The sequence below is a fragment of the Saccopteryx leptura genome, chromosome 1, assembly GCF_036850995.1.
Source record: "Saccopteryx leptura isolate mSacLep1 chromosome 1, mSacLep1_pri_phased_curated, whole genome shotgun sequence".
In the NCBI taxonomy this organism is placed as follows: Eukaryota; Metazoa; Chordata; class Mammalia; order Chiroptera; family Emballonuridae; genus Saccopteryx; species Saccopteryx leptura.
Window position 1 is genome coordinate 360056912 of NC_089503.1, and position 15008 is coordinate 360071919.

General features: G+C 33.3%; 1 protein-coding gene across 1 annotated transcript in view; it reads left to right on the plus strand.

Annotated features, from left to right (window-relative positions):
* EYS (eyes shut homolog) overlaps nt 1–15008 on the plus strand; it is a 1965296-nt gene that overhangs the window by 1345991 nt on the left and 604297 nt on the right. Inside the window, 1 exon segment of the mRNA XM_066360293.1 lies at nt 1801–1951. Coding sequence (XP_066216390.1) covers nt 1801–1951 — 151 coding nt within the window.

Below are 15008 nucleotides of genomic sequence, written 5' to 3' on the forward strand. Positions count from 1 at the left end.
TTTCCATCTCTGGATTCAATAATTTAACAGATGGTAGAGGACATGAGACATCCATATCTACTCTTAAAACATTGTCAAAGTATTTTTATCTCATTTTTCTAAAATATGGGCTCATGAAAATTATTGCTGGGAATTGCCTATTTAAGTTATATTTGACTTACTATTTTTTTTTAATTTTTACATGCTTTACATCTTGATATGATTTATATTACTACAACTAATTAGTCATTTCCCTATTACTATTTTCAACCTAAAGATATATTGTACACTAGACTCAGTATGCTCCCCCTTACCCTTGGGGGATATGTTCCAAGATCCCCAGTGATGCCTGAAATCATAGAATGTACTGAACCCTATATGTAGCATGTTTTCTCCTGTACATACATACCTATGATAAATCTTAATTTATAAAATAGGCACAGTAAGAGATGAACAATAATAAATAATAAAATAGAACAAATACAATATAATGTAATAATAGTTATATGAAGGTGGTCTCTCTCAAAATATCTTAAATTTTAATTTTTATTTATATTCTTTATTGATTCATTTTTGGAGAGGAGGGGGGAAAGAGAGAGAGGAGAAGCAGGAAGCATCAACTCATAATAGTTGCTTCCTGTATGTGACTTAACCAGGCAAGCCCAGGAGTGACCTCAGTGTTCCAGGTTGATACTTAATTCACAGTACCACCACAGGTCAGGCTCAAAATATCTTATTGTATTATACTCACCCTTCTTGTGATGATGTGAGATATTATGATACCTCAGTGATGAGATTAAGTGAGGTGAATGACAGAGGCATTGTGACTTAGCGTTAGGCTACTGTATGGGTTATCTGAAAACAAGCACTGCAATAACCAAGATGGCTACTAAGTGACTAACAGGCAAATAGCATATGTAGCTTACATCCACTGGACAATGGGGTGATTCATGCTCCAATAGGAAAGGAGAGTAACAATGTGAGATTTCATAATACTACTCAAACTGATGCCCAATTTAGAACTTATGATTTGTTTATTTCTGGTGTTTTCCATTTAATATTTCTGAACTAGGTTTGATGACATGGCTAACTGAAACCGTGAAAAGTAAAATTGTGGATAAGGGGGCCGAACTGGACCATATTTCACACTGATACTTTTCAATATTTTTAACTCACACAGAAAATTTAACAATGTAAAAAACTGAAGTAGGATATTATAATCTAACATTGTTTTAATCACTGTTGGAAGTGATCTGTTTATTATCAGGATTTATTTTTTTTTAAGTGTTTGCTATAATTTGCTGTTTTATCAAAATTTAATTCTGTATTTATATAGTTAAAGTATTAAGAATTTTTTGTGTATATGTGACAGAGACAGAGAGAGAGGGACAGATGAGGACAGACAGACAGGAAGGGAGAGAGATGAGAAGCATCAATTCTTCGTTGCAGCACCTTAGTTGTTTATTGACTGCTTTCTTATACGTGCCTTGACCCGGGGGCTACAGCAGAGTAAGTGACCCCTTGCTCAAGCTGGTGAGCCTTGCTAAAATCAGATGAGCCCATGCTCAAGCTGGCAACTTTGGGGTTTCGAATCTGGGTCCTCCATATCCCAGTCCAATGTTCTATCCACTGTGCCACTACCTAGTCAGGCAAGAATTTTTAATTTAGGACAGATTAATCTACTTCTGCCTTTGTTGGTTTTATGGTGAGATAATCTATTTACTTAAATCTTTCTTTTTTTTAATAACTTAATTAATTGGTCAGACAAATGTTTGCACAACACATATTAAAACCATAAATTTCTTTTCTAAATGGTTGCAGGCAAGAATTGGATCCCTGTAAAGCTGAACTGACTATTCTAGGGAGGACAATTAAAGCAAACGAATCTATCAATCACGTTTCTGAAAAAACCCTGCCAGAATCAGGGTCAGTCTTTATTGGTGGATTTCCAGATCATCATAAAGCAAACCAGGTATTTCTATTGATATATTTATTATGCCATTTTATAAATAAGAGAGATAATAAAACTTAAGTAAAGATGGTTAGCGAGGCCATCTACATGATTTCAGAGAAATCTTGAGCAATTCTACTAACAATTAATTTATCCTACCAAAGAATATTAAAAATTTAATGTTCTCATTTTATAGAATTACTCCACCATCAGTCTGTTTTTCCATCTTATGACTACACATGTATGTAACATTTCATGATAATATGAAGTAAATGGGCTTTTGTTCACTCCCATGCTAGTGATAGATGGATATATGAGAGAGTTGGCTTGATAATGTACCAAAAATCTAATTTAAGAAATGGAACTGGAAGAACATCCCTGTCTCTGCTTCATAAAAGATTACTAAAATGTAAGACTGTTTTCTACAGGGTTGTATGTACATGCCCACCCACTCTAAATTTCCATTTAAATAATTAGTCTGTTGTCTTCATTATTAACCTATATTTTAGGATAAGAGCATGCATGCTGACATAAATGTTATTGATTAGTTTGCTTCATTTTATGTTCTTACAGAGAACAACTTTAAAAATTTAAGATTGCTTGTTAAATATTCCAACGGCTTAATTCTTTCATGAATCTTTTACTATATTTTCCGTCGTGCTTTACATATAACTATGTATATAGTTCCCAAGTGAAAGGTGGGTATTTTATATATAATTTAATTTTTTGTAAGCATACATTAATTAAATACAAGTTCTCAAGACTCCAGGAGCTAATATTCAACTGAGGAGATATACAAATATCTCTAATACAGTTAAATATTTATCTAATAGAAATATGAACAATATTCATAGGCAATGTAAAAACAAAGTAAAATAAAAAGAGAAGGCTCCTGGTCTCCCTGGAGCAATAAAGGAGTTTGTAGTTAGAGATCCTAGCAATATCAACTGTCTACCAGGTAAATAGTATGTAGATTGTCATTCCAGGCAGATGAAACAACATACACACAGAGGCTTAGGTAATGGAATGGCTTAAGATAAAGAGAGTGGGAGTAGCAATCACTTATTATTGTGAAGACATTGAGTTTGATGTGAATTGAACAGGAGGAAAACTTGATATTGAGAAAGTGAGGGGAGCCTGAGATGATTCACGCTGTATAAAATACAAAATAGTGTGTATACATATATATATTTATATGCTGATGGCTGGAGGTGCCATTCAAGAAGTTTTAACAAGGTTTGATATTACGTGGTTTTCACTTTAATAACAGCTGAAATACAGGATTGGAGGGGTTCAGACTACTGGTCAAGAATGGTTAAAGTTAGGTAATAGGAATACTTAAATAAAAAAATGTTCTGGAAATAAGAATGAAAAGATGACTATGAAATCTATTGAACTTATAATTATAGGTTAAAAAAACAGAATAATTTGGAATTTGATGTGAATCACAAGACAATTTATAGGGAAAGATGGAAGGTTCAATTTTGCATTTAAGTTACTTTTGGGCAGAGATAATTTTCAAATATTTAACTGGCTTGCCATTACTACTAACCCATAAGTTCATTTTATCAGTACATTCCTGCTGCATACTATTCCTATAAATGGAACATTGTGATATATAGAGCAAGTCTTTTGAAATATGTGTCTTGAGTTCATAAGAGCTCTTGACCACATGGCTGTGCTAGTGTTTATACAGGTGATAGTGGAAGCCCCAGTAATGGATGGGATTGATTTTGTAGAAAGAGAGAAGAGAGGGCTAAAGATTGGGGATCAACAGTAAGGAATGAGTTAAAAAAGAAATGCCCACAAAAGTGGATTAAGAAGTAGAAAGTTTGTCAGTAGAACAAGGGAAAAAGTGTTGTAACAAAAACCAAAGATGGAGAAATTTCCAAAAGGAGCATGTGTTCAAAGCCAAAGTGACAAAAGGTAAACCAACAGTTTTAGGAGACCAATAAGAATAGAAAAAAAATTATGGTATTTTGAAAGAGTAAATGGAGCAACAGAGTGAATTTAAGTTATTTTACAAGAAGAGTTTTAAAAAGAGAGATGTTGTTTGCTAGTAGAGAACAAAATCTCAAAGTAGTGTTGCGAAGATACACAACTCTAATTGACTATATTCTACACACTTTTTCTTTCCAAAATTGAAAGGATTGGAATTTATTAAGAGATTATCTCACTAAGAACTTGATATTTCTCCTGTGATGTAGAAAGCAGCTGAACAAGCATTGCGATTAAATTTAGAGTAAATTCAGTGCATGGACAAGTGAAGTTACTTGGAAATTAAAAGAACAACAAAATAAGCATCTTTCCCTTACTTGTTAAATATGCTGTATTTAAGTTTTTAGATCAGTCTCTTATTGATATTTTATTCTTTCCTTATATTGTTATTGTGTCATAGTAGCTCCACATGTGTGTACAAGAGTGTGTGTGACATACACTTATATTGCTATGCACTGAATAATACAAGAAAATTATAACATATATCCATGTATTAATACTTAAAGAGAAACCATATGACCTATCAAAAAACATAAAGAAAAACAACTTTGTGAACTCTTTTTTCTGTACAATGCAGCCCCTCTGAATGTCTAAATATCATGCAGTCTCTAACTATCTAATTATTGTGGTCTGATTAAGAGCTGCTGTTTAAGCACAGTGGGTTGTCTGTGCTCAGAAAATTAAAAACAACAGGTTTGCTGTATAAAACACTAAGGAAGAAAACTATAGTTGATTCTTGAACCAATAAATGTTAAGCTATAATTATTCTCTTGACTCTAAGTTTCCAATAATGTCTTTCGGTACTGGCTAGAGCCCCTGCTCATGGTAACAGTCCAATCCAATGTGTATATGCCGACAGATTGTTTAATGTTTTCTTTAACAAAAGCACACAGAGCTCAGTATGTGAGGAGAGAAAGAAACAGTTAGACACTTTCAATTTTGTGCCTGAGTGTGAAAAACTCTGTGTCCCCTGATGACCATACAATAACATCCAAAGTCCGAGAGAAAATACCCTCTCTCTGGTGACAGGAAAACACTCACTTTCCTTGGTCATATCTTAATTGCTTACACTTTTCAGTTCATGGAATCCTGCTTTGGGGTCTAAATTGCTTACTGACACCAAACCTTAATCTCTAGTAAATGCAGATCAAGTTACAATAGTACTAACTTTCTTTTAGCTTTATAAAAGAACACAAAGTAATTATGCAAATAAGTAAATATTGTTAGTATATAACTGGATTATTTTTCTTTCTCCAGAAGTTGATAACATAAATTGTGTTCCAGAAAGATACTAATTATTTTTTACCACAATCAAGTCAATCATGAATAGTAAAAGCAGAATATATGATGGCATTCATTTTATATAGGATTGGGATTTTTGAAGAATCAAGCACTGACTTAGTCTATTTTGGTCACTATAACAAAAATACCATAGACTTGGTGCCTTAAATAACAAACACTAATTTTTTTCACAGTTATGAAGGCTGAGAAATTCAAGGTTTGGGTGCCAGTAGATTGGACTCTGCTGAGGGTCTCTTTCCTGGTTCATAGACAGCTGTCTCTAGCTGGGTCCTCACAGTTGCAGAAGGGGCTCTTTTCTAGTGGCACTGTTTCATTCGTTAGGGTCCAGTTTCATGACTTAATCTCTTTCTAAAGGTCCCACTTCTTTTTTTTTATCATTTTTTAATTAAATTTAATGCAGTGACATTGATAAATCAGGGTACATATGTTGAGAGAAAACATCTCCATATTATTTTGACATTTGATTATGCTGTATACCCCTCTCCCAAAGTCAAATTGTCTTCCGTCACCTTCTATCTGGTTTACTTTGTGCCCCTCACCTCCCCCACCACCTCTCTCCTTCCTCGCCCTATCCCCCTCCCCCCGCCCCCCAACCCCTGTTACCATCACATTCTTGTTCATGTCTCTGAGTCTCATTTTTATGTCCCATCTATGTATGGATTCATATAGTTCTTAGTTTTTTCTGATTTACTTATTTCACTCCGTATAATGTTATCAAAGTCCATCCATGTTATTGTAAATGATCCGATGTCATCATTTCTTATGGATGAGTAGTATTCTATAGTATATATGTACCAAAGCTTTTTAATCCACTCGTCCTCTGACGGACACTTGGGCTGTTTCTAGATGTTCGCTATTGTGAACAATGCTGCCACAAACATGGGGGTGCATTTCTCCTTTTGGAGCCGTTCTCTGGTGTTCTTGGGATATATTCCTAAAAGTGGGATAGCTCGGTCAAAAGGCAGTTTGATTTCAAATTTTTGAGGAATCTCCATACTGTTTTTCACAGTGGCTGCACCAGTCTGCATTCCCACCAGCAGTGCAGGAGGGTTCCCTTTTCTCCACATCCTAACCAGCACTTATTCTGTGTTATTTTGTTGATGAGCGCCATTCTGGCTGGTGTGAGGTGATATCTCATTGTGGTTTTAATTTGCATTTCTCTAATGATTAGTGAGTGATCTTGAGCATTTTTTCATATGCCTATTTGCCATCTGTATGTCCTCTTTGGAGAAGTGTCTATTCATTTCTTTTGCCCATTTTTTGATTGGATTGTTTGTCTTCCTGGTGTTGAGATTTACAAGTTCTTTATAAATTTTGGTTATTAACCCCTTATCAAATGTATTGTCAAATATGTTCTCCCATTGTGTAGTTTGTCTTTTTATTCTGTTCTTATTGTCTTTAGCTGTGCAAAAGCTTTTTAGTTTGATATAGTCCCATTTGTTTATCCTGTCTTTTATTCCCCTTGCCCGTGGAGATAAATCAGCAAATATATCACTGCCAGAGATGTCGGAAGAGCTTACTGCCTTTGTTTTCTCCTAAGATGCTTATGGTTTCACGGCTTACATTTAAGTCTTTTATCCATTTTGAGTTTATTTTTGTGAGTGGTGTAAGCTGGTGGTCTAGTTTCATTTTTTTTGCAGGTAGCTGTCCAATTTTCCCAACATCATTTGTTAAAGAGGCTGTCTTTACTCCATTGTATTTCCTTACCTCCTTTGTCAAATATCAATTGTCCATAGAGCTGTGGGTTTATTTCTGGGTTCTCTGTTCTGTTCCATTGATCTATATGCCTGTTCTTATGCCAGTACCAGGCTGTTTTGAGTACAATGGCTTTGTAGTATAACTTGATATCAGGAAGTGTGATACCTCCCACTTTATTCTTCTTTTTTAAGATTCCTGAGGCTATTCGTGTTCTTTTTTGGTTCCATATAAATTTTTGGAATATGTGATCTATATCTTTGAAGTATGTCATTGGTATTTTAATTGGTATTGCATTGAATTTATAGATTGCTTTGGGTAATATAGACATTTTAATGATGTTTATTCTTCCTAACCATGAGCATGGTATATGCTTCCACTTGTTTGTATCTTCCTTGATTTCTTTCATCAATGCTTTATAATTTTCTGAGTACAAGTCTTTAGTCTCCTTGGTTAAGTTTACTCCTAGGTACATTATTTTTTTGGTTGTAATAGTAAAGGAGATTGTTTCCTTAATTTCTCTTTCTGACTGTTCATTGTTGGTGCATAAAAATGCCTCTGATTTCTCAGTATTGATTTTATATCCTGCCACTTTGCTGAATTCATTTATCAGGTCCAGTAGTTTTTTGACTGAGACTTTAGGGTTTTCTATATACAATATCATATCATCTGCAAATAATGATAGTTTTACTTCTTCTTTTCCAACTTGAATGCCTTTTATTTCTTCTTCTTGTCTGATTGCTGTGGCTAGGATTTCCAGGACTATGTTCAATGATAGTGGTGAAAGGGGGCACCCCTGCCTTGTTCCTGATCTTAAGGGGATTGCTTTTAATTTTTATCCATTGAATATGATGTTGGCTGTGGGTTTCTTATAGATGGCTTTTATCATGTTGAGGTATGTTCCCTGTATTCCCACTTTGCTGAGAGTTTTGATCATGAAGGGGTGCTGGATTTTATAAAATGCTTTTTCTGCATCTATTGAAATTATCATGTGGTTTTTCTTCTTCTTTTTGTTTATGTGATGAATCACATTGATTGATTTATGAATATTGTACCAGCCTTGCCTTCCCAGAATAAATCCCACTTGATCATGGTGTATGATTTTTTCCATATATTGTTGGATCCGGTTTGCTAATATTTTGTTGAGGATTTTAGCATCTATATTCATCAGAGATATTGGCCTATACTTTTCTTTCTTTGTGTTGTCTTTGCCTGGTTTTGGAATCAGAATTATGCTCGCCTCATAAAAGGAGCTTGGAAGTCTTTCTTCCTCTTGAATTTTTTGAAATAGCTTGAGAAGGATAGTAGTTAGTTCTTCTTTGAATATTTGGTAGAATTCAGTTGTGAAGCCATCAGGCCCCGGACTTTTCTTTATTGGAAGTTTTTTGATAACTGTTTCGATCTCATTTGGTGTAATCAGTCTGTTTAGGTTTTCTGATTCTTCTAGATTGATTTTTGGAAGATTGTATGTTTCAAGGAATTTGTTCATTTCATCTAGGTTGTCTAGTGTTTTGGCATACAGTTCTTCATAGTATTTTCTTACAATATTTTGTATTTCTGTTTTGTCAATTGTTATTTCTCCACTCTCATTTCTAATTTTATTTATTTGAGTCCTCTCTCTCTTTTCATTGGTCAGTCTAGTTAAAGGTTCATCGATCTTATTTACCTTTTTAAAGAACCAGCTTCTAGTTTCATTGATCCTCTGTATTGTTTCTTTAGCCTCTATGTCATTTATTTCTGCTCTGATCTTTATTATTTCCTTCCTTCTACTACATTTGGGCTTTACTTGTTGTTCTTTTTCTAGTTCTTTTAGATGCAGGTTAAGTTGTTTATTTGAGCTTTTTCTAGTTTCTTGAGCTGTGCCTGTAGTGCTATGAACTTCCTTCTCAGTAATGCTTTTGCTGTGTCCCATAAATTTTGAGTTGTTGTATGCTCATTGTCATTCGTTTCTAGGAATTTTTTATATTTCTTCTTTGATCTCATTCTTAATCCATTCATTATTTAACAACCTGCTATTTAGTTTCCATGTGTTTGAGAATTCTTGAGCTTTTCTGTTGTGGTTCATTTCTAGTTTCATGCCATTGTGATCAGAGAAATTGTTTGATATGATTTCAATCTTCTTAAATTTGTTGAGAGCACTTTTGTGCCCTATCATGTGGTCTATCCTAGAGAATGTACCATGAGCACTTGAAAAGAATGTATATTCTGCTGCTTTAGGGTTCTGAAGATATCTATTAAATCAAGTTGATCTAGTATGTCCTTTAAGTCTGCTGTTTCTTAATTTTCTATCTTGAGGATCTATCTAGTGATGTTAGTGGGATATTGAAATCCCCTACTATTATAGTATTGCTGTTGATCTTGCCCTTTAAATCCATCAAAGTCTGCTTTATATATAAGGTCCCACCTCTTAATACCAACATATTGGGGGGTAGAAATTTAACACATAAATTTTAGAGAAACATATACATTCAGCTTATAGTATTATAATTGTCTAGATACTTGCTAACAGAGAAAATGAAATAAGGAAGTATAAAATTTTTCATGACAGATTTGTATAATGGATAAATCTTCAATATTTGACAGTAAAAGTTGGCAGAGAAGTAGGAGCCCAACTGAGAAAATGTTACCACTGAAGGCAGAAAAAGAGCAGTTTCAAGAAAGAGAAGCTGCTTAACCTTGCTAGAGTCATATCTAGAAAGAATAAGGACTGAAAAGTATTCACCAGTTGTTCTGACATGGAAATCATTAATACAGTTTCCAGAGAAATTACCACTTCTATTTAAGTTTATGATGACAACAGAAAAGATTCCATCATCTTTCTGTTAAGAAGCAATATTTTCTTTTGGCAAAACAGAGATCTAGTTGGACATTAGCTTCCTATTATAACAACCATGAAAATTCCAACTGCAGGATGACAGTGTAGTTTTTTTTTGTTAAGTTTTATTGAAAACCCATTTAGAACATCACCTATAAAGTTGAAGATGTTCATATGCTAAACAACAAAAGTTTCCTGTTCAGGGATAGGGATGTACACTAGTAAATTTCTTATACCTGAATATGAGGAGACATGTACTAGAGTATTTATAGCAAATAATATATTTATAGCATAAAAAATAAAAAACAACATAAACATTTATTAAAAGTAGTATGCATATTCTGTTTACTATAACTATATACAGTGATGACTATCAGTGAACTTCATGTCTTACATTTAAGTCTTCAATCAATTGATAATTAATATTTGTATATGGTATAAGATAAAACTGGTTTATTTGTTTGCATGTGGTTATCCACCTTTGTACTACCATTTGTTGAAGACACTATTCTTTCTTTATTGTATACCCTGTTGAAGATCAGTTAACTGTACATGCATGGGTTTATTTCTGGACTTTCTGTTCTGTTCCATTGGTCTACATCTCTGTTTATGTAAGTACTACACTATTTTGATTACTGTGTCTTTGTAATATTATTTGAAGTTAGAAAATGTGATATCTCCAGCTTTGGTCTTTCTCAAAATTCAGTTGGTGGTTCCATATGAACTTTAGAATTAATTATTCTATTTCTGAAAAAAATGCCATTGGGATTTTGATAGGGACAACATTGATCTAGAGATTATTTTTGATAATATTGATATTTTAACTGTATAAACTCCTTCAATTCTTGAACAAAAATGCCTTTGTAGTTTTTGTGTCTTATTAATTTCTTTCATCAATTTTCATAGTTTTCTAATTTTCTTTTTTATATAGTCTGACAATTTTACTTCTTTCTTTCTTATTTTTATCCCTTTTAATTCTTTTTTGTTTTTACCTAGTTGCTCTAGTTAAAACTTCTAGTAGTATGGTAAATAAATATAGCAAGAGTGGACATCTTTGTCTTACTTCTGATCTTAGAGGAAAAGCTTTAAGGTTTTCATTGCAGAATATGTTGTTAGCTATGTGCTCATCAAATATGGCTTTTTTATGTTGAAATAATGTTCTCCCATTCCCAATTCATTGAGTGCTTTTATGAGAAAACATTACATTTTTTTTTAAATAAATTTTTATTAATGGTAATGGGATGACATTAATAAATCATGGTACATATATTCAAAGAAAACATGTCTAGGTTACCTTGTCATTAAATTATGTTGCATACCCCTCGCCCAAAGTCAGATTGTCCTTCGCCACCCTCTATCTAGTTCTCTGTGCCCCTCCCCCTCCCCCTAACTCTCCCCCTGTCCTCCCTCCCCCCACCCCTGGTAACCACCACACACTTGTCCATGTCTCTTAGTCTCATTTTTATGTTCCACCAATGTATGGAATCATGTAGTTCTTGTTTTTTTCTGATTTACTTATTTCACTCCTTATAATGTTATCAAGATCCCACCATTTTGCTGTAAATGATCTGATGTCATCATTTCTTATGGCTGAGTAGTATTCCATAGTGTATATGTGCCACATCTTCTTTATCCAGTCTTCTATTGAAGGGCTTTTTGGTTGTTTCCATGTCTTGGCCACTGTGAACAGTGCTGCAATGAACATGGGGCTACATGTGTCTTCACGTATCAATGTTTCTGAGGTTTTGGGGTATATACCCAGTAGAGGGATTGCTGGGTCATAAGGTAGTTCTATTTGCAGAGAAAACATTACATTTTAACTAATTTTTTCTAGTTTATTGAGTTGATATATTTATTCTTCATTCTATTAATGTGGTTTATTGCAATTGATTATCATATGTTGAACCAGTTTTACTTCTTCCTTTACAATGTGGATCCCTTTTATTTCTTCTTGCCTCATTACTGTGGCTAGGACTCCCAGTACTATTGAATCAAAATGGTGATATCATCTCACACCTGTTAGAATGACTATCATCAATAAATCAACAAACAATAAGTGTTGCTGAGGGTGTGAATGAAAGGGAACCCTCATGAACTGGTGGGAATGTAGACTGGTGCAGTCACTGTGGAAAACAGCATAGAGTTTCTTCAAAAAATTTAAAATGGAATGGCCTTTGACCCAGTGATTCTACTTCTGGGAATATATCCTAAGAATCCTGAAATACTGATTTGAAAGAATATATGCACCCCCATGTTCATTGCAGCATTATTTACAATTGTCAAGATCTGTAAACAGCCCAAGTGCCCATCAGTAGGTGAATGGATAAAAAAGCTATGACATGTGTACACAATGGGATACTATGTGGCCATAGAAAAAATGAGAAAAAAAAATCTTACCTTTTGTGATAGCATGAATGGACCAGGAGATCATTCTGCTAAGTGAAATAAGCCAGTCAAAGAAATACAAATACCATATGATTTCACTCATATGTGGAATCTAATGAACAAAATGAACTAACAGGCAAAATAGAGGCAAACTCATACATAACGAGAAGACTGACAGCTATCAGGGGGTGGGACTGGGTGAGGTAGCTGGAGGGATAGAACAAAAAACAACAGCAATACAACATAAAAGAGTGGTTCAACCACTCCTTGAAATGTCTATGCCCCAAACTTCTATAAATTATGATGTTAGACCACATTCTTTTTTGAAGTCTATTCCAGCTAAAAATGCTGTGATTCTATGCTATTTCTGTAAGTATGGAGAAAATAGATAGATAGATAGATGATATAGATAGATAGATAGACAATTGATAGATAGATAGATAGATAGATAGATAGATAGATAGATGATAGATAGATATAAACAGATAAACATTGCTATATAGTATTTAGTATAATATATAATACTAAATGTATATATATAATATACTATTTATTTAGTATGAATTACATAGATATTCTTTGTATTATGATGGTATCCCAGTCAGAAATTCTATAATATTCTTTGTACCTAGGGTCATCTAATTTTTATATAATATTTCTGAGGACACTTCTTGAGAGACTGCCATCTGGTATTTCTTCTGTTATTGCTTAAATTTTCATTTTGTTGTTAAGGGCCTCAAAGAGTTTTTATTTTAAAATAAACAAACTAATCAACAAAACCTCACAATAACACATCTCATGTCCATAGCTAAGCTATGGAAAAAGAAATACAGATGATATTGAGACAAACAAATATATTGAAATTTTTTTTATGTTAACAGATTTATTAAAATCAAAGTGTTACAAGATTTCTTTATAGTGGCTAGGGAACAATGGATAAAGTAAAGCAAATAGTAATGTAGTTTATATTAGGGAATTCTAATAATGCAGGTTGTAATTTTAAACCCTATTTAACGTTGCAGCATAATCTATGTAACTCAACACTAAGTAGAAGAAAATCAATTTTTGGTTTAAGTGCTTTGGGGATATTAAATGGAAGATAGTTTTCTAGTGAAATTTAAAGACTTAAGGTTAATTTACTCAAAGCCTAGATAGCAGAGCCCTCGGGTAAATGATTTCACACATGAAACCATATGTTAAATTTAAGGATGCTGAGACCTGGAAAAATAAGTGAAGGCTGAAATCCGAGAATTTTCAATATAATCCATAAAAATGAAAATAAAGTACTTAATAATTTCAATGGTAAAATGTTACATAATCCAGAGTTGTTAAAACTGCCTTTATCAGTCACCACACTGACTCCTTGAAAGACAAAATGTAAGTAGGGTCTATTTACATGACATAGTAAGACAAACCCAGTTTTCTGGTAATTGAGAACCAACCCTCTCAGGGCTAAGACTTGGTCAACTCACTGTTTTGACATATGCACCATTTCCTTTATGACATAAAGTAATATTATCTTAAGGACTCCATGACATAACTAGGAACATCAGAAGAGGCAGTAGAACTTCAGGATTATAAATGGAGCTCTGGAATTGTAATGAGTTCTAGCTCCTTTAATTCATAACCATGGACCTTAGGCAAGTCATTTGCCCCTTCCCAACCTCTCTTTCTTCATCTGCAAAATGGAGCTGCCACCATTCTGGGGTTATAATAAGAAAGATTGAGATATTGTAGAGTGTACACTTAATAATAATTATTCTTTATCACTACTTTATTTTGAGTTTCTTTTCTACATTATAATTTAATTCTACCTTGTGCTAAATAAACTTTAAAATTTTTGAAATTATTCTAGTCCCATTATTTCACTCTGGAAATAAACATCTTGAAATTGACTGTGATATACAAATGGATGCTCATGCTATGAAAACGTTGATCCCAGTTCATATGCTAAATAATTTCTTAATCAGTATAAACATAATTACCATTTTGTTTTCCTAAAATGTTCACTATATGTTTTATTTTTGTATCACTTACTTATTAAAGTAGATTAATAAACATGCATTTAAAGGAATATAATGTCTACCTTCTTAGAATAATAAAATAAAATTTTTTTTCTACACAATCTTGTTCTTCATTGTCACTCTTATTTGCTGACTATTCCTCAGGCTTAGATACCTTAACCATTAGTCTTGTTCACTGGTATGAGGAATCACGTTCACATAACTGAAAAGAACATGCATCTATTCATTTATTCAGCAGTAAGCAAGCTGTATTCTAGAGCATGTATTACTTTCTTTATTAGCAACTCCTCTGAGTTCATTACAAATATTAGCTCATTTAATTATTATAACATTTAACCCTATGGATAGGCACTGCACTGTATTTTATAGATAAGAAAATTAAAACAGTGTGAGATTAAGTGGTTTGCTCAAAATCACAGTTAGTGAGTGGTAGCATCAGTATTTGAACTAGACAACATATCTCTAGGACCAACTATATCGTATGATCTCAATCACTTTGGTTATGGGAGTACAAAGAATAAACCTGGTTTGATATTTCAAGGATGTATAGAAATAAAGTTATTTAGGAAAAAATTTTCCCAAAAATATACCTATACAAAATAGCCTTCCCTATAAAGTCATTGTCCTTATGATAGTAGTTAATAGTTACTGAGCACTTACTCTTTGGACACTGCTCTTGTAGGAACTTAGAAGAACCTACTATATCATTTCATACTTTTACCAGCTCTTTGAAGTAGGTAATATCACCATCACCATTTCACAGAGGTTGAATGGCCTAATTGTGGTTACACAGCTGTTGAAAAGTAAAGCCAAAATTTAAACACCATGCTTTTATAACCTATTTTATGTTGCTTCACTA